We start from the raw sequence: 19556 nt of genomic DNA, 5'->3' as shown, positions 1-19556 counted from the left end.
AATCCAGACACGCTTACACAGCGTGCTCCGCAGGCCCTTTGCACAAGCTCCACCAGCTCCCTTTGAGGTTTCCTGGTGCTGGTCGTGCGCAAGCACCTCGGGTTGGTTTCAGCCCCGCGACCTTTGCTCCCTGAAAGCGCTGCTTGGAACCACAAGGAAATCTTTCATGTAATTCGGGTCTGAAGATCAGATTTGCAAACTGAACTCGGGGGCCGATAAGACTGTTTGACACCACGACAAAATTTCAATTGTATCTGACTTGACTGCTACACCCACTAAGCTAACAAACCCGAGTGCGTTTCCTTCTTGGGTGAAACAGGTCTGACACGGCTCCCTGTGTTTCTGATGCAGATAAAGGTCCCCGTGCCCCCCCCTTTTTTAAAATAGTTTGCTTTGACTCCTCTCCACCTCTACCCCCTCCCAATTTTGTAGAGAATTTAAACCACGCAATTCACTCAACGAGTGATGCGCACAACGTGCTTTTTAAAAATATTACAGGGAGACAACTACTGTGAAAAGCACTTCAAGATCATCTCCACGATCAACAAATGTCACGTGGACTTTAACGCGCTTCTCGTCCACAATCTATTTGTATGTTTTCCTGGTAGTTTTTCTGTTCTAAAACTCAGAGATTTTTAGCTTTGCCTTTCTCAGCCTTCCAAACCAGGCCAAACGAGCAAATATTTTGATCCTTTAGTCTTGGGAAATAAGAACAATTCTGCATGAAGTTCTTGAAGTGAAATGAACCCTGAAGAAGCACAAGAAAATGACTATTTGAAACATCTAATGAATTCAGGTCTGAGGGGGTAGGATGGTTCCCTCTGGGTACATGTGTCCAAGGTCACAAAGTGTGTAGAGGTGACAAAGTCCCATGTCTCAACGGATTCACTGAAGGAGTCTTCGCAGTCTACGCACATGGTTACGGCAAATAACAAATCCTACGCTCCGTAACTTGGCATTGTGGCAAAATTAGCGACTTAATATATTTGTGCCTTTAATTAAACTTCTATTGAAACTTGAAATTAAATGGTGAATCCCTTGGATATTCCTTTTTGATGACATTAGATACATTTTAAAGTTTGACCTTTACAGCGTAGGATATGTTTTATTGGCACATATGTTTTTAAAAGGTTTACTTATTTGAGAGAGAGAGAGAGAGAGAGAGCAAGCAGGGGAGGGGAGAGGGACAGGGAGAGATTCTCCAGCACACTGCCCTGAGCTTGGAACCCAACACAGGACTGGACCTCATGACCCCCAGATCATGACCGGAGCCAAAATCAAGGGTCAGACGCGCAATCAACTGAGCCCCTCAGGCACCCTGTATTAGTACACATTTTAATTTCACATTCATTTCTCATCAACCAGGAGATTATCTAATCTAAATGATAAGGTTGTCTAATTTCCAGTGATGTGTTTTGGGGGGGGGGGGGGGGCGTTAAAAATGGTTTTATATCAGCAAGCAGATGAGACAAGCAGTTCAAACATTTTCAATCAAATCTTCTACTACAGGCGTTTCCTACAAAAGCCTACATTCGAAGTTATTTCAAAGGGCAAAGGGCAATAGAAAGAAAGACGTGGGCAGCCCAGGTGGCCCAGCGGTTTAGCGCCACCTTCGGCCCAGGGCATGATCCTGGAGACCTGGGATCCAGTCCCACGTCAGGCTCCTTGCATGGAGCCTGCTTCTCCCTCTGCCTGGGTCTCTGCCTCTTTCTCTCTGTGTGTCTCTTATGAATAAATAAATAAGGCCTTTAAAAAAAAAAAAAAAAGAATAGTACATAGGGCAGCAGTATACTTTTAAAAAAAAAAAAAAGACGTATGGGGCAGATTAGATTACACGACTACATGATATAGTTAAAATCTAATTGTGTAACCCAGAACATATACGTGTGAACTAAATTTTGTTTTATATCAGAGTGATTCCATGTACATAAGAATTACCTGGGGAAATTTTTTTAAATATAGTTTCCTAGGTCCTACCTTTAAAGAGAAAATACCATTACATCGAGGAGATGGCGTAGGGGCCTGCATTTTAACAGAAGCTGGTACTTCCGATGCAAGTGGACAAAGTGCCACACTTTGAGAAACTACACCTTCCTCCCGCTGTACGTGGACTCGGGACATGCGCCGATGCATCGTACACGGGCATTCTTACTCTGGTACAATGACAGGCTAACTAACCAAGCTCCTCGTTTAAAAGAATACTTTTCCAAAGAAATAAAAACAAATTAATGAATACTTTTTCGTTACTTTCAGCCATCCCCGTCACCTGGTTATATAAATTGGATAAACTAATAACCAAAAGGAAGCACCAATAAAATATTTCATTATTATCATCAGTAGATGCCACACGTCAGATATTGCTGTAAGTGCTGTTCGTGCAAGTAACGAACACACTACTGTATGGAGAACTTTAGGTAACTTGCACAACCTCCCACAGCTAGCAAGTGGCAAAGTGGAGATCCAAACCCAGACAAGCCCGATAAAGATGCTAATGGCTTTTCTTAATCTTGGCAGAAAACGAACTGCAATCCCCATGTGCATCAGTTCAGCGCTCCTCACTCTCTTCTATTAAGATGCCCCTGGAGACAGAGGGGTTGGGTCTTCTAGTCCCAAACATGAGAAAAACTATAAAGTTGTAGCCCTAACAACACTAGCTTATAATATTCATTCTAGTCATTAAGAAATGTTGGTTTAATATAAAAACAGTTGCTTCTTCAAAGTCTTCCATGGATGTTGCATGGCCGCTGGGACGCCACTGCTGCCTACTGGATCGCCCCACTGGAGGGGGAAGGGAGGGGTGGGGTACGGGTATCAGAACAGCGGGAGCAGCGATCACTGTTCTCGGATCATGTACGTACATACATACGGGAAACGATGCAAAAAAGAACAAAGTGAAGTGCTATATGAAAAAGCGTTTAGGAAAAAAATAAAAATAAAATGAATAAAATAAAATAAATAAAAAGGAGAAAAAGCGTTTAGGGTGCCTGTGTGGCCCAGTCAGTTGAGCGTCTGACTCTTGATGTCTGCTCAGGTCATGATCTCCGGGTCATGGAACCGAGCCCCGTGTAGGGCTCTGGGCTCAGCAGAGTCTCCCTAGGCTCGCTCGCTGTCTCTCTCCCTCCCTCTGCCCCTGACCCCGCTCACTCTCACCTGCTTGCACGCATGCTCTCTCCCTAAAAAAAAAAAATCTTAAAAGAAAAAAAAAAAAAAGCTTTTGAAATGAACGAAAACCAAGCTTTTGAACATGGTAAAAACCAAAAGTTAAAATCTTGAACACTCCACATAAAACCAAACCCTCTTCAAAAAGAAAAACTTGGGAAGAAGGCAGTGCAAGAGATTAAGTCACCACGTCCAATGTGAGTGCAAGGCCCACGGATGGGGAATTATAATGAGTTGGTTCTGATTATCGGGGCTGCCCAAAACAGAAACGTCTCTGTGGCTGTTGGCGTTTCCCGACCATCACGGCACAAAACGCTTAGACCTTCTGTACACACGTAACTCTGGTTCTGGAGGGGTGGGGATCCCCGGCCATGCACAAGCTCCGGGGATCGTACCTGGCGGTGTATGCTGGTAACGTCTCTCCCAGCACCTGAGACGAGAGGGGGTCAACGGAACCACGTCCTTGTCCCTCACCAAATGGCATTTTGATAGCAGCACCTGGCCATCCCCAGTTTCATCCCAGATGAGAGAATAAATCTCCCCTTTTCCTGGGACTGCACTTCTTTTTATCGTTAGCAACCAGAGGGGTCTACTGATGATTTAAGAACGCAGAAAACCAAAAAAGCTTACTTACAAAGACTGCAAAGCACTCAGTCCTCGAATGGCTTCACTGGGTACTGTTTTCAACTGATTGTTCTGCAGGGTTCTGGAAGGAAATTTTTGGTTAGTGAATAACAAGCAATTGTTACTATTTTTTTTTATTAGAAGAATTCAGAGCCCTTTCGATCCAAAAAAATATTTCCAAAGGCAGGAAAGGAGGAGAGGTCAAGGCGGAAAGTACCCAAGGAAGTGCAAAAAAAGCAAGAAGCATTTGCTATAAAGCCCACAATGAAACCAAAGCCGCTCTCCCAAGCCATCTCTGGACACAGACCTACTGGTAATACACGTTTCCAGGGATCTTTCACTCTCAGGAACTAAGGCACCCTAATTAATATTCATCACCCCAGGGACGGTTAAGGTTAATTAGGAAGTGTAACAAGTTAACTGAGAGGTAGAACAAGCAAACCGGCTGGAGTCCCTAGTGCCTTTTCAAGCTGGAATAAAGCAGAGCCCAGAAACACGGGCATTAGGTAAAGCCAATTTTTCCAAGAGGACTGCAGACCCTGAGCTCTTAGGGAGCAGCAGACACGTCCTTAGTGAATGGAGGGCCCGGAGCAGAAAAAGAGCTTCAACTGTATGTAACGGTTAGAGAGAAGAGAGGCATTTACTGGTACTGAAAATGAGGTCGTCACTGCTGTTGTCTAAGCCACTTCTAGTCATACTAATACAGTGACTGCTTGACAGGAATCACGACCACAGAACGGAAGGGTAAAAGCCACAGAACTCACCGAACCAGAGAGGTCCAGTGACTTGCAGAGGATTGCCCAGCAAGGTAGTGGCCGTCAGTTCACCTGTTCATCTGCCATGATCCAAACCCCTACCCACTGCCAGGAATTTATTTCCTGGTCCCTCACAGACTCTGTAAATTATAGACGTCTTAATTCCTTTTGGCTTTAAAAAAAGGATTTTAACATTTCAAGCTTTTGTAAGCCTTTTTCCCTTTGGGGTCAGCTAATTCAAAGTTCTTACAGCTATCCGGTAAGTAGAAACAGCTCTACCAGTAAAGCTTAAATATGATTTTGATTCAATCCATTAGCCCCACAAAAAGCCTAATACATTCAACTGTAATGCACTGAAGGTCAGAACACCTATTATTTAGAGTTTTAACTTTTGTTATCTAGACCCAAGGTTGCCTAAATCAGCCCTCGCCTCCCACACTACCCATTGGCCACTCCTTAAATCTTTTAATCCTGAACTAAAAGAAACTGTGCTTACCCTAGCTCCAAGCATGTTGACTATGCAAAAAGAAAATACACAGCCAGCTGTGAAACTCTAAAATTGCATTACTTACAGAACTTTGAGTTCTTTCAACCCAGACAAGGCCTTTGGGTGGATAAAAGAAAGGTCGTTGCCAGCCAATCGTCTAGGGGGAAAAAAGTAGCAAGAAAAAAAAAATTGTAATTCAGGCTCTTAAAATTCAGAACTCACAATAAACTAATCTGTGATTAAAGCTCTATGTTAAACATTTCTCAAGTCTGTCTGACATTCAACATGGACTTAAACCTTTGCTAAAGCGATCCCAAGATTCTCCCAATGAGATAAATGTCTCTAGAATTTTCTTTTTTTTAACTCCCAATACAATAATTCAAACAGGCACATTTTTATTCTGGTGAGGTCAAGCAAGCCAAAACACATTAAACCAAATTAAGTTTGCTATTCATGGTCACTCTCTGCAGCTTGCAGTGTTTTCCAAGTGCCTCATAAATACAGGCCACTGGTCAGCAGGCAGGAGTGTTTATACAGATCAGAGCAAACCAGTCTGTTAAGGAGGAATGCCTCCCGGAGGCAAGTCGGCCTGTTATCTCTCCATTACCAAGGGCGGCGTACTCTGTGCAAAAGGGAAGCGAAAAGTGAAAGTCACTATAAGCAGGACTTTCCAAGCAAAGGCATATAGTGTGTGTATAAGATTCTCCCAATGAGATAAATGTCTCTGGAATTTTTTCTTTTAACTCCCACCACAATAAAGCAAACAGGCACATTCGGGGGGGGGGGGTGTGCACCCGTGTGTATGCACACACAGACGTGTATGTATGTACGGGGTGTTTTTGAGAAAGGTTTCCCTAAAGAAATTCTAAAGTGACAAATGTAACGGGGAGTAAGGGTGAGTAAGGAAAAGACCAGAATTCCTGGGGTCCTTTTGTAAGACAGTCTGAGCCCACAGTTCCTGCCGCGCCCCACTTCCCAGGCACACAGAAACGGGAGGAGAAGCTGCACAGGACTTTAGGGACAAGGAGCGGGACGTAAGGCAGGAGCTCGAGTGAGTAACCTGTACACAGGTGGGCTGGAGGGAGGTCTCCAAGCCGGACTTAGGAACGAGGGCCGTGTGCCTGGACGTTAAGCACAGGACCCCCCTCCCCTGTCCCCCAACATGGCCTGGTTTCACCAGGGGCACTTCCCCCAGCAACAGGTTTTGTATCTGTAAGTTGCTTTTTTTTTTAAATTTTTTTAATTTATTTATGATAGTCACACACACAGAGAGAGAGAGAGAGAGAGAGAGAGAGAGAGGCAGAGACACAGGCAGAGGGAGAAGCAGGCTCCATGCACCGGGAGCTCGACGTGGGATTCGATCCCGGGTCTCCAGGATCACGCCCTGGGCCAAAGGCAGGTGCCAAACCGCTGCGCCACCCAGGGATCCCTGTAAGTTGCTTTTTTTTAAAGCGCTCTCCCTCCCTGTGCCCTAGGATCACGTGGTCATCAAGTCCTAGTAATCCCTCCTTTATTTTTTTTTAATTTCTTTTTATTGGACTTCGATTTGCCAACATATAGCATAACACCCAGTGCTCATCCCATCAAGTGCCCCCCTCAGTGCCCATCACCCAGTCACCCCACCCCCCACCCACCTCCCCTTCCACCGCCCCTTGTTCGGGTCCCAGAGTTAGGAGTCTCTAATCCCTCCTTTAAAGGTTCCGTTTTCATCCCTCCCTCTCCTCCCTGCAAGCAGCCTCCACCTCGAGCCGCCTTCATCGAGTCACTCGTTCACTGAAAAGTTTCGTTCGTTCATCAACAAACATGAGTGTCTACTAAGCACCAGGGGTACGACATGCCCCTCCTAGACCTCTGGTCCCCCTTGCCTTCCAATCCACCCCTCTAGTACTCCCTGATTTTAGGGACACAAGAAACGCTCCTTCATTTGAAGTCACTGAGGCCTGAAACTACTTTTTAGGCGCGTTATTTTCTCTAGAACTCTTTGTCCCAGTTAAAATGCAAATAGCCCCGGCAAGGACACCGCTTGATCCTTACCCGCCTTACCGTAGGGATGTGGCCTGAAGGTGTGTGTTGGGCAACAGGCGGTGCCGGTGCGGGTGCAGAACCAGGGGACTCAGAAACCAAGAGTGACTACGTGAAATTACTTCTTCGGTAGCAAGGATCACGACACTGGCTTCTCAGGCAGCACCACGGGTGTCGCACAGGGTCGACCTGAACTAAATTCCTCCTAAAAAGCCCTCTCAGCACACACCGGGCACCCTCATACCTTTCAAGGCTTCCCAAGATCCAGACTCAAAATAGCTTACTTTGTACCATCAGGCTCTCGGCCTTTTACCTCCCAAGGTTCACCATATGTAAAGGGAGAGACTGAAAAAGACAGTCTTAATAGCTCCTGAAGGTTAAAAATATTTAAAGTGATTTGTCCTCAGCAACCCTCCTGGTTCTAGCCCAGCCAGCGCCACCGCTGGTCTTCCCGGGCGTCACCTCCCAACCTGACCTTCGCTCCTCCAATACCCGACTCCAGCGTTACTGCCCGCGAAGACGTCAGTTTCCGTGAACACGCCTCACCTATGCAGACCCCCAGAACTCGTAAACACAGGCTACATGCTCCTGGTTGTTTCTTGCACATGGGCCTTCTAGGTCAAGCACAAGCAGTGCCCAGATCGGGCATGCATCTCACACTTGTGTTACTACCCACCAACACGTCAACTCATTAGTCAGAAACCGTTTTCTGAGAATTTTCCCCATTGAAAATACTCGCCATTCCCATGCCACAGCCCCCGGCCCCCACTGTCTACCCTAATGCACACTTGGTGCAATCTCTCTCTCTGAGATATAGAAGAGGCCTTTCTATATCTCAGATTTACTAATTAAGATTCAATTAAGGATGCTCATGCCTTAAAGGGAATATTTAAAAGATCACATTTCTGGGGGCCTGGGTGGCTCAGTCGGCTGAGCATCTGCCTCTGGTTCAGGCATATCTGGGGCCCTGGGAGCCCGCTTCTCCCTCTGCCCTTCCTCCCTGCTTGTGATCTCCCTCTCTCTCTCAAATAAATAAATAAAATCTTTAAATAAGTAAAAAAATAATAATAAAAGATCACATTTCAAAAAAAAAAAAAATCACATCGTACCATACGGGGGCCGTAGCCTTCTTTCCCCGCAGGGCTGCAGGTAATCATGTGACTATGGCTGCTGCCCGGGTTATCTCAAAGATCTGCCTTAAACAGCTCGAGTCTGGGGCACCCGGCTGGCTCCGTCAGTAGAGCATACGATTCTTGATCTCGGGGTTGTAAGTTCAAGCCCCATGTTGGCTGTAGAGATTATACTCAAAAATAAAATCTTAAAAAAAAAAAAAAAAGGCAGGGGGAGGGGTGGCACACGGTGGGCCCAGTTGGAAGCACAGGAGACTACTGATCTCAGGGCTGTAAGTTTGAGCCCCGCCAAACACTGCATGCAGAGATTACTTAAATATAATTTTTTTAAAAGATCAAAAACAGAAAAGCTCAGGTCCAGTAAAAGACAAACACCATAAACAGACTGACATTGTTACAGGATTCGTGATTTTTCTAACATTAGTTTTTAATGTCCCCGAATCTATGAGCTTTCCTTGAGCTCCATCTATTACACTAGGGCCGCATGAGAGAGTGTTTTAAAAAATAACAAGGGAAGTGGCAAAATGCAGAGCACCTGATTACCTTTACTTGTCAACAAAAAAGACTGTTTACCACCTCAGCCAGGGTCCTTGCTCCCTCTTCCCAAATCCCTGCCCCCTTTATAGGCCAAGGGAAAACTAGAGTAACTGAGCTTCAAGAAGGATCCTCTCTTCCTCCACTACTTATTGTGAACAGAAATGACCAAATGAGCTCCCTACGTGTGGTTTTTGCCGAAATACAGGCCCCCTCTCCGGAGATAAACCCTTGGAGGATGCAGTGGATGGTGCCAACGGAGCGCGACAGGGGACCCGCAGGGCTGTATGAACACATGCTTCCCGAGCTGTCGCGTTCATGAGTCCTAACCACGACAGCTGGAGAAGGCTCTACAGATCCAGCAGCCACGTGCCCCCAAGTCCCATCCCATTTTGCTTCTTTCGTGAGCAGAATTTCTTACAGTAGACGCTGGGGACGCCTCGCATCAAAGCCTCAGATCCGGGGAGAGCAAAGTGAATAAGTAACAGGGTTAGGGACAAAGTCCCAAGAGCTCTGAGGGGAAAGAGGCCTATGGAATGAGCCCACAGTAGTCGCAGGCCCGGAGATCCATGGCTTAGGGACATTCTTCCATTTTAATCATCTCACTGCCGTGGCCCCGTTTCTCCGAGTCCCTGGGAGGCCAGGTGACTTGGTGGAGGGCGCACGGAGGGGAGGCGGAGGAGCCAGCATTCCAGCGCCACTGCTTATTCACGTCAATGCCCCTGGTGTGTCACCAAGACGTTGGGAAATACCTCCCCGAGAGGTGGAAGAGTGGACTTGGGCAATAGCCTTGCTCCGAGCATCGACACTTTCCCCTGGTAGCCTGGAGCCCCAAGCAGGGCCTGTGGACCTAAGAGCTCCCGAATGCAGCCACGGAGGAATTTCCAAGACCACCAGTGCCAACCTTCCCACAGCCAGAGACGAGCAGTGGGAAAGGGGCTAAGGATGGGATCCCAGGGTGAGGGCAGGCCCTAAAACTCACTGGGACTTTATTTGGGACGTAGAGGAGTCTTGGTTGTGCTTCTTTTAATGCGAACTCTCATGGAAAAAGAGAGGATGTGTTGGCTGGCCCCAGAAAACCCGTTTAATTTGCTAAGTGAGGATACACAGATATCCATTATTACTACTGTTCCAATGGCCGTGAAGACCTAAAGGGGGAAAAACTAGCAGTGTAAGAACAGAAAGGTGGACATGGTACAATTTTCTGCGTGCTAAGGGGACAAGGTCCCAGGCATCACTTCCTCCCCCTCTGCACCCTGAAGCTCCTCTCTCCAAAGACCAAGAGCCTCCTTGCAAGGTTCCAATCCATTCACTCTTCCTCTTCCTGCCGTCACCTGAGTCTAAGCCCCCAATTCCCCTCCACCCTCCACCAGATAACTGCCACGAACCTCCGCAAGACTCCTGCCTCAACCACTTAATTATAACACTGTGGGAGCTACATCTTAAAAAAGCACAACTCTGAGCATTTTCCCAAAGGCTTTTTTTTCCCCTGCTGACTTAGCTGGAATTCCACCGTGGATCGTCTCTGCCGTGCTTACCTGATCCCACAACGCTCCCCGTGTCCTACGGCTTAGCACGCCATGCCTCCCCATCTCTGATTCTTTGCTCATGACACTTCCTTCACCTGAAATACCCCGACTCCGGTCTCTGCCAAGTGAAACATTGCTCATCAGCACTGTCCAAGTCGGATACTGCCACAAATACGAAACCATCATGCTAGCAGCTTCCTTTGATTCCACCGGTATTAGACAAAGCTCTCACGGGGCACACATCTTATTCTGGCCACATCCCCTCAAGCCGTACTATATGTCCCTTATGGGCAGGGACCGAGTCGTACTCATTTTGTCTTCCCTTGCGCGGGGCCCTACGCGTTGCAGACACTTGGCATTTGCTGTAAGGCCGCAACTAAGCCCCAGCAGGACTCAGGACTGCTACTGAAAGGGTGGGGAAAGCTTCCTGTTTATCTTCTCTTTTCTGCAAGTTTTCTCCTCTCCTTTCTGCAAGCTGCTCCCCTACTGCCCCCCACTCTCCCGACATGAAAGAACCACTTGGCTAGATTTTAAAGTGCAATGGCAACTATTTTCCTTCTTAACATATTCCGGGAGTGCACTTTCTTAGGGAAGTGGAGGGTGGGCCCGAAACACGGGAACGAGTCCACCGGTCAACAGGATCATCTGGACACACTCTGGGCTGTGCACATGATCACACAGAGCTGGAACGAGTCTAGCAGGACTTCAAATGGGGACACAGTCTACCTCAAGGCAACTCCTATTTATTCTGCCTGTTGCAACAGTCTCAGAAGCAGAGAGAGCAACGACAGGGAGGGGAGAGACAGAGAAAGGGCGGAGGATGGGGAAAGGGCAAGCCGTCAGACTTCCGCTCTCCCACTGGATTTGGAGCCATTCCAGGAAACAGGATACAAGTGGCTCAGTGTGTAATGTCTTTATGAATCTGTTTCGTACGCATTTATTATTCATAAGGTCCACGGGCTCACATTAGCGGCTCTTTCCAGGGGAAGCTGGGGTTTTCGATTATATCCTCTCTTCTCAATGCATATGCTACATGATATTTTCTGTCTGCCGTCGGTCCCAGGAGGGGGAAGCAGGGACAGCGCTGGCTAAGGGGGCACAGATTAACGGTGGGTACGAACAAGCAGGCCACATTCTAGTATGTCATCTGCGCCAGACGGTTCATACTTTCGAGAAATGTGCGGAATCAGGCTGGCATTTCTTCACTTGGGAAGCAATTTAAAGGAACGAGAGAGGCAAGTGTGAAACAGATTTAAAAAAAAAAAAAAAACACACACAGTTAGTGTTATTTCTCTAAGAAATGCCTGGATTTGGGTTTCTTCTGGCTTGTCACTGTAGCCATTTGGCTAGAATTCTGGCCAAGACCCAGCGGACTCAGGACTACAATGTACACACTGACTGGACATATGTACCGAGCCAGGAGGAGGGCGGATGAGGGTGCAGCAGCTTCCAGCAGCTGTTGTGAGGAGCCTGGCGTGGAGAAGGCGGGAGTTAGGCAACTGCAGCAGCCAGGCCCGGCCCCAAGCTCGCTCGCGTTCCAACAGCAGAGAGCTTCACTCGGGCAATCCCTCTAGCACACTGGGAGAGGTCAGAGTCGAGGGTGCCCAAAGCCCCCACCCCCCGCGCCTGCTGCCTTCCTCGGGCAGAGGTGGTGACCAGGGGCCCGGCGCCCTGCTGCCCTCGAGTCCTGACCGAAAAGCGCGTTAAGCACCCCCTTCCCTTCCGGGGCCTCCTCTCCCCCTCGGCCCTCCCTCCGACACCTACCTCTCCCCACCTGGCACATGGAACCTGCACGTAGGAACTATCGCAGGCTGCACCCCAATACGCCCAGCCGCGAGCCCTGTAAGGCGGGTGGGTGCCCCCGACACAACCCCGGGCGGCCTGCGCCTCCACAGGAGGCATTTCTAGGCCAACGCCGACCGGGCGAGCGCGAGGGGCACCCCCTCATGAAAGAGAACCCGAAACCTGCAGGCCCTACGGTGTCGGCAACCGTATTAAAGTACAAGCGAAAACCATGGTCATGCACCTCTCACCCAAGTCCCCAGCCATGTATTTATGTATTAAGGCCCCACTATGTGCTTGGAACTCTGCGGCCTCCTGTAAAAGACCCCAAGAGGTGTACTGGTTTCCAGTTAGAGATATTTAGTATCAATATATATTGACAAAAAGTTGGGGCAGCTCAGTTGGTTGAACGTCCGACTCTTGGTTTTGGCTCAGGTCATGATCTCAGGGTCATGAGATGGAGCCCTTGCAACTGGCTCCATACCCAGGGCAGAGTCTGCTTCAGATTCTCTCCCTCTCCCTCTGCACTTCCTACCGTGCTCTCTCTAAAATAAATATGTAAATGTGAAATATATACATATATATACACACACACATATATGTGTATATATAGACAAAAAGTGACGTCACCTTAGCACCCTTTCATTTTAATTATCCTATATACTCACCCTCATTATCACCATCCCTCTGCTGTTTATTTATTTATTTTTTATTTGTTAAATATTTTATTTATTCATTTATTCATGAGAGACACAGAGAGAGAGAGAGAGGCAGAGACACAGGCAGAGGGAGAAGCAGGCTCCATGCAGGGAGCCCGATCCTGAAGGCAGGCAGTCAACCGCTGAGCCACGCAGGGACCCCCAGCTCTGCTGTCTTTTAAAACAGAACAAAAGGGATCCCTGGGTGGCGCAGCGGTTTGGCACCTGCCTTTGGCCCAAGGCGCAATCCTGGAGACCCGGGATCAAATCCCACGTTGGGCTCCCGGTGCATGGAGCCTGTTTCTCCCTCTGCCTGTGTCTCTGCCTCTCTCTCTCTTTGTATGACTATCATAAATAAATAAAAACATTAAAAAAAAATAAAAAAAATAAAACAGAACAAAGTGTCTCTGTTTCCTTCGTGCCTTGCCCAAGGTCCTATACCACAGCTAAATAATGTAAATCCTAGAAATAAAACAAGGTGAATAAGGTAAAATAATGCAAATTCCAGAAACAGAACACTGTTGCTTTGTGTATTTTCTATGAATGGCTTTAAGAGAACCAAAGGATGTAGTTATTTTCTTAGTAAATAGAAGGGCTAACAAGTAAATAGCTCCCCTTGGACATTCTTCTTATCAAGGTTAAATAAACTTCATCTGATACCGTGTATCAGAGTCCTGAGTCAGCTAACAGTGTTTTACTCACCCTATTTCTTCACAAACTAGGAAGAGTTATATATCTTCATATAACTTTTATGTAAGTGCACGTAAAAACTGAATATGTTTTAAGAACACACAGGTATTGAGAACCCTTCTTAAATTCCCAAGGTTTTTAAAGTAGATTTGCTTGAGAAGGGGAAAATTATTTCATATATCTATTTGAATATACCCACGTATATCACAGGTAGAGCAATAAAACCCCTGGCAATGGTTACATTTCCTGGGCAAAGTTATCCTGACAACCTCTGGCAATAAACACACGCAATATCCACCCAGATGAGGAAATATGTTACCACTTTTAAGAAGTGTTTTACAACTAAAAAAAAAAAAAAAAAAAAAAAGAAGAAGAAGTTTTACAACTAACATCTACCAGCAAATATTGACCTTTGACTCTAGGCGAAGCACCACAGGTTTGGCAAAGTAAGTACTTTGCTTTCCCAGGAAACGTCCCATTTCATTTCTTTTAAATAAGGATAATTCATTAAACATAAAACTTCAGTAGAATTTAGTTTTTATATAGTCTGGTAGTTTCTAACATCAATAAATTCAAAATGAAGAAGAAATCCTGTCTTAACTCCTGCCTCAATTTCAAGCTCAAAAAAAATGCGGTTACCTTCACCAGGTCATACTGGAGTGGGTGACAACAGGCCCCAAATAGGAGCCCTCAGAGAAAAGGCAGAGGAGTTGCCTGAGACACGTGCACACTGACGCACCGTGAGCACCGAGGAACAGGGCACGCACTCCAGCACTTCGTAGAGAGGAGCAAAGAAAAGTGCAAGAGGAACTTGGAAAAGCAAGACCAGGAAGGCTCCCTATGGCAGAAAGGGCTCAAAATGGACCCTATGAAATGGGTAGGATGTAAAGAGGAGAGAGAGGAATCATGCTTAGCAAATATCCATGCCTTCCTGGCATAGCCTGGGTTCGTTCAAAGATCACCTCCTTCACATGACGCCGCTCAATGAGTAAATTTCGACTGCTTTTAACCAATCATACTGATCCCATCCCAGTGGCTGGTTTAGGGCTGGACCTGTCAGCTGGGGGTTTCTGGGAAAGGTAGCTTTCCTCCTAAATGGGGATACAATAGAAGGGATGACTCTCTTCTCTTCCTGGATGCTACCACGTCTAAATAGACTTCGTGAAGTGACTGCAACCCCGGTGCTACCTGAACCAGAGGAGCAGAGTAGGAAGGCAAAGAAACTGGGTTCCTGAGGATGTGACCTAGCTCCATTAACCAGCTCTAGGGGAGGTCTTCTCGTTATGCAAGATAGTACATTTCCTTACTGTTGAAGCTACTCCGAATTTAATTTGTTTCTTGCAGCCAAATGTACTTTAACCAACTGCCCAACCAATGAACATTCTTCCCTTCTTACCTAGTAATAGAACCTTGAGATTTTGGTCTAGACAGCAATATGCTCAGTTCAAAAGCCATATACTTCCCCGCATCCCATAGTTAGTCTGCCCACGTAACTAAGTCCTAGCCAATGAGATGTGAGCAGAAGTTTATATGGGAGGCTTAAGATGGCTTCTTGAAGCTGACTACTGGGAAATATTCCCCTCTTTCTTTCCTCCTTCATCTTTCCTATTGTTGAGAACCGGGTCATGATGGCTACAGTTTATGTAGACAGATATTTTGTGATCTTGAGATGGTAGCTATAGAATGAATGAGAAATGCAGAGCATCAGAACCTCCATCCCTGATGACTCTGCAATGCACCAAAATAGTTCCACAGATACGTGTGTGTGCGTGCATGCACGTGCACCTTAGGTGTGTAAGCCATTTATGTTGGAGATAATGGGTACTTACTTTTTCCTCTCTTCTCTTTCTACCTTATTTTTATAAGGATCCAGATTTTAAAAATTGAGTATCCGTTAATTTTATGATCATTTTCTTAAAAAGTTCGGTGTGCCTATAATACAGACTTTTTAGCGCCTCCAACATTATCTATGATATAAACATAATCCAAACTAAGAGGAAGTGAGAATACCTATTAGAAGAAAATAATACACAAATTCTGAATTAAAGGTTCTACTAAAGCATATAATACTGTGTTAAACAAGCATGGATTGATTAAGAATGGACAATACATGGAAGAAATGACTTAGCCTATTTCCTCACTGGGAAATTAAATTATGCCAGCAGAAAATCAAATACATGTTCACTTACTTCAAGTCATTACTATTTTTAATCAAAGGACAAAAAATTAGCCTTGATTAAAATACATAAGTAGGGACACCTGGGTGGCTCAGCAGGTTTAGTGCCTGCCTTCAGCCCAAAGCACGATCCTGGAGTCCCGGGATCGAGTCCCACATCGGGCTCCCTGCATGGAGCCTGCTTCTCCCTCTGCCTGTGTCTCTACCTCTCTCTCTCTGTCTCTCATGAATAAACAAATAAAATATTTTTTTAATTTTTAAAAAATTTTAAAAATACATAAGAAAACCAACAAACCGGTTTCTAGTTGCGTCTCTACGTGTTCCGAATCCCATGTCAAGCCTTTTAACAATGAACTGCTTGATTCTCCTGGTTGATATCCCCTAGTCCCCTATGAAGTCCTGACTTACCAAATCCAAAATCTGAGTAGACCTCACGTTTCATCACCTCTACTGCTGAACTGCAAAGCACTGGAGGACAAAGCTACAGAACCCATTGGTTCCACTATGAATTAATACTACCTAGGCTTTAACTGAGACCTTTCTATATTCTTCACTGATCCTTTGTTCATTTCAGATTGACCCAATTAAACAAACATTTCCTACAATGCGCCTAGTTACTAGATTCTAATCGGCTGAGATAACTATGTTTTCTTTCTGCCAGTCTTTCTTCTCCCTTCTGCCTCCTCCGGGAGGACTGTCCACCTCAAGTAGTCCCAGTGGGTGGGGAGCAATTCATAAGCCACATTGGACCCTGCCATCCCAAACAGAGTAACTGGGTCAAGGACAAGCACATGAGGTAAGTCTGGCTAACCAGAGTCCTCCTACGAGTTTTCTGCTGAAAGCACAAGGAAGACTTTAGAAACTCATTTTGGATCTCAAGATGCAAAGACGTGCTTAGGGCTGCCACTTGGTCTTCTTCCTACACCTGGGTTTCCCTCCATATGGAGACAGGCTATTTGCAACAGGAAAGAATGAAGCCAAAACACAAAATTAGAGACAAAGTTAAGAAATGGAGAGCATGAGAAGACTCTCATGACTTTTAAACCTTGAGATCCAGTACCATCTGTAGCCAACTCCACCTCTGGAATTTCTAGTTCTACATGAAACAATGAATCCTCTATTATGCCTCAGCTGGGTTTCTGTCTCTTAACCCCTGGGGACTCCTGTCAAATACAGTACATATCCCAAGCTTTAGCTATTCTCCCAAAACCAAAAACCACCTACAGCAGGCCCCAAATGTCTGCCTCTTCATGCACTTCCTGACCCCAAAGTCAATCTCACAACCCCACTGAAATGATTCTTTAAAAACCTTAAATTCAAGGCCTTTTCTCAATATCTGGCCACAGGCACCTTTCTCCAGCCTGTCAATGTTGATCCTTCTTTTCTTGTGAAAAATCTCTCCTCCCACAGCTCCTGGGGCACAGTTCTGCCCTAGTTCTCCTGCTCCTCTGGCACTTGGTCTTCTTCCCACACCCGGATTCAAGTGTTTCCCAAGGAGTTGTCTTTGGCTTCCTTCCCTTTTCTTTTACCCTCGCTCTCTTGGCAAGCTCTTTCAATCTCATGTTTCCAGTAATCACCTTAAAATAAAAGACTCCCAAATATATACCCATAGTACTCTAATTCTATAATCTATACCCACAAATCTCTATTCTACTAGACTCCATGCCTATATCTCCAGAGACCCCCTACTCATATCCCACCTAAATTCCATATGTATATTCAAGGATAATAGCTTCTCTTCCAAGACAATTGCCCTTTCTATAACGTCTGAATGTCTGTATCTTTTATCAAAGCACACCAGACTCCTGGGAATCCTACGTGAAAGTGTTACAGATGTCACCCCATCATTCCAGATGAGATGTCCTCTTGATTCTATTTCCATGCATCTTTTGCAGGGGTTCCCTAGGTGCCCTAATTCAGATTCCCCTCATTCTCATCTGGACCATTGCCATCAGCATCTCCATTTATCTCTCTGCACTGTCTCAATCACAAACATCCTACTGGGTGTGGTGAGATTACCTTTACTGAAGGTTGTATCTGGTCAAGTCATTTCTTAGCTCAAAAAGCTTCAATAGTCATGCAAAAGTTGAATCTCCTCATTAGTCTGCCAGGAAAGAGGCACAGGATTGGAGCTTCAGTCTGGCCCCAAACTCCTTTCTAGGTTTCTTTCCCATAACTTCCTTTCAGGAACTCAGCCCTACAAGCAAGCCAATCGCCATTCCTAACACCTGTACCAGTCTTTATATCTTTGCTCACACTCCCTCTTCCACATCTCCTTAGGAATTAATTCCTACCATCCCTCAAGACTCCCCAGGAATACCAACTCTTGGATGAAGTCTTCCCTAATCTTTTTTAATAAGCGGGACTTTGTTTCTTCTCTGAACTCCCCAAACTCTAATACACCACTCATCTCCCTCGAAGGCAAGGATCCCATTTAATTTAACACTGAACACCCTGCTCTACCTAACAAAAGTTTGTTGAATTAACAAATTGCCTTACAAGTCTTTCCCCATGCTCTCCACATCCACAGAGGCATAGCCTGGGAGGAGAGCCAGGTCCATGACTAACGTGCTATGTAACCTCGGCAAGTTACTTAACCTCTCGGAGGAAAACCTCAGCTTCCTCATCAGCAAAATGGGACTGAATACAGCTCAGCAGTTTATGAACTAAAACAAAACAACATCTGTTCTGGGGGAAGGGGCCTATCCAATACAAAGCTGGCCCAATTAGTTCTCTTCTTATTTTTCTTTTTACTCCCTTACTCCCTAATCTGAGAGTTTTCCAAGTGACACTCGGAATTTACATGAACCAGACAAGCAGTGTCCCTCTGTGAGCTCACTGCGTATTCCCAACAGTAAGAGCAGTAATCTTTCCTACCAAACCATCCCAACAGAGCACTATAAGGTGGAGCAAGAGAATGCTACCAAGAACAGAGTATTTTTTTAACTATCAAATACCACCAGAGCCACTGAGAAACTCACATTTTCTGGGGGAAAAAAATGGTTTTTGAAACTTAAATTATCAAGACACAACAATCAGATATAACTTGTGGCTCTTGATCGTATAATGGACCAGAATTTTATTTTTCTTCTGCTATAGAGAATTATCTATGGAACAGCTGCTAAACTTGAATGAGAACTACAGATCAGATAATAATAGACATCAACGCTATTTTTCTGAGTTTGGCAACTGTACTGCAGTCATTTAAATGAATATCTTTGTGTTTGGAGTAACAATGCAGTATGCAGTGGTAAAGGGGAATTATGACCGCAACTTACTCTCAAATGGTTTAGGGGTAAAAAACGTACATACGTATTTTAGCTCTCCTATTGTGTGCGTGTATATGGAAAGAGAATGTTAACATTTGGGGAATTTGGGGACTCTGACTAAATGGTTCGTGTGAACATTCTTTACGCTCGCAACAGTTCATAAGTCTGAAATGTTATGTGTGTGTGCGCACGTATGCACATATTTACACACACATACCTATATAAAAAGCATGTTCGATGTGTAAATAGGCCAGATTAAACTATTTGAAACTATGGGGTTTTGACCCACTGCTTGTACCGGATTTGAAATCTCCCTGTTCAAATTACTCACTAGTCCTCTTCTTGCACGGTAATGCCCTAATTTAGAATTAACTGTCCTACCGATGAGAAAGATGATGAGTGAGCTTGAACAGTACTCGGAGACCTAAGTCTTACTTTAGCATTGTGAGCCTTCCAAAGTCAAAGCACTTCTTGAAACAAATGGAATTATCCTCATCTTCTAGAATGTATTAAACAATACACCGTACAAGCGCCAAAGCTGGCAACGGTTTCTAACTGCTTTTTCAACATCTAAACTCAAAGTAACATCCGTGGACTTTTTGGTGGCAGCCTATGGAAAAGCGGTTGGATATTCCCCCCTCTGTTGTTTCTAATTAAATCATGTTCACGACTCCACATTTCAGCCATTCCCCAAATGCCTA

At 45.5% G+C, this 19556-nt stretch overlaps 1 protein-coding gene across 1 annotated transcript in view; it reads right to left on the bottom strand.

The window, feature by feature from the left end:
• LGR4 (leucine rich repeat containing G protein-coupled receptor 4) overlaps nucleotides 1-19556 on the bottom strand; it is a 101867-nt gene that overhangs the window by 22752 nt on the left and 59559 nt on the right. The window contains 2 exon segments of the mRNA XM_041729769.1: nucleotides 3794-3865; nucleotides 5111-5182. Of these exon segments, the coding sequence (XP_041585703.1) occupies nucleotides 3794-3865; nucleotides 5111-5182 (144 nt within the window).

The sequence above is a fragment of the Vulpes lagopus genome, chromosome 15, assembly GCF_018345385.1.
Source record: "Vulpes lagopus strain Blue_001 chromosome 15, ASM1834538v1, whole genome shotgun sequence".
In the NCBI taxonomy this organism is placed as follows: Eukaryota; Metazoa; Chordata; class Mammalia; order Carnivora; family Canidae; genus Vulpes; species Vulpes lagopus.
This window is presented reverse-complemented; position numbering and strand designations above follow the sequence as displayed.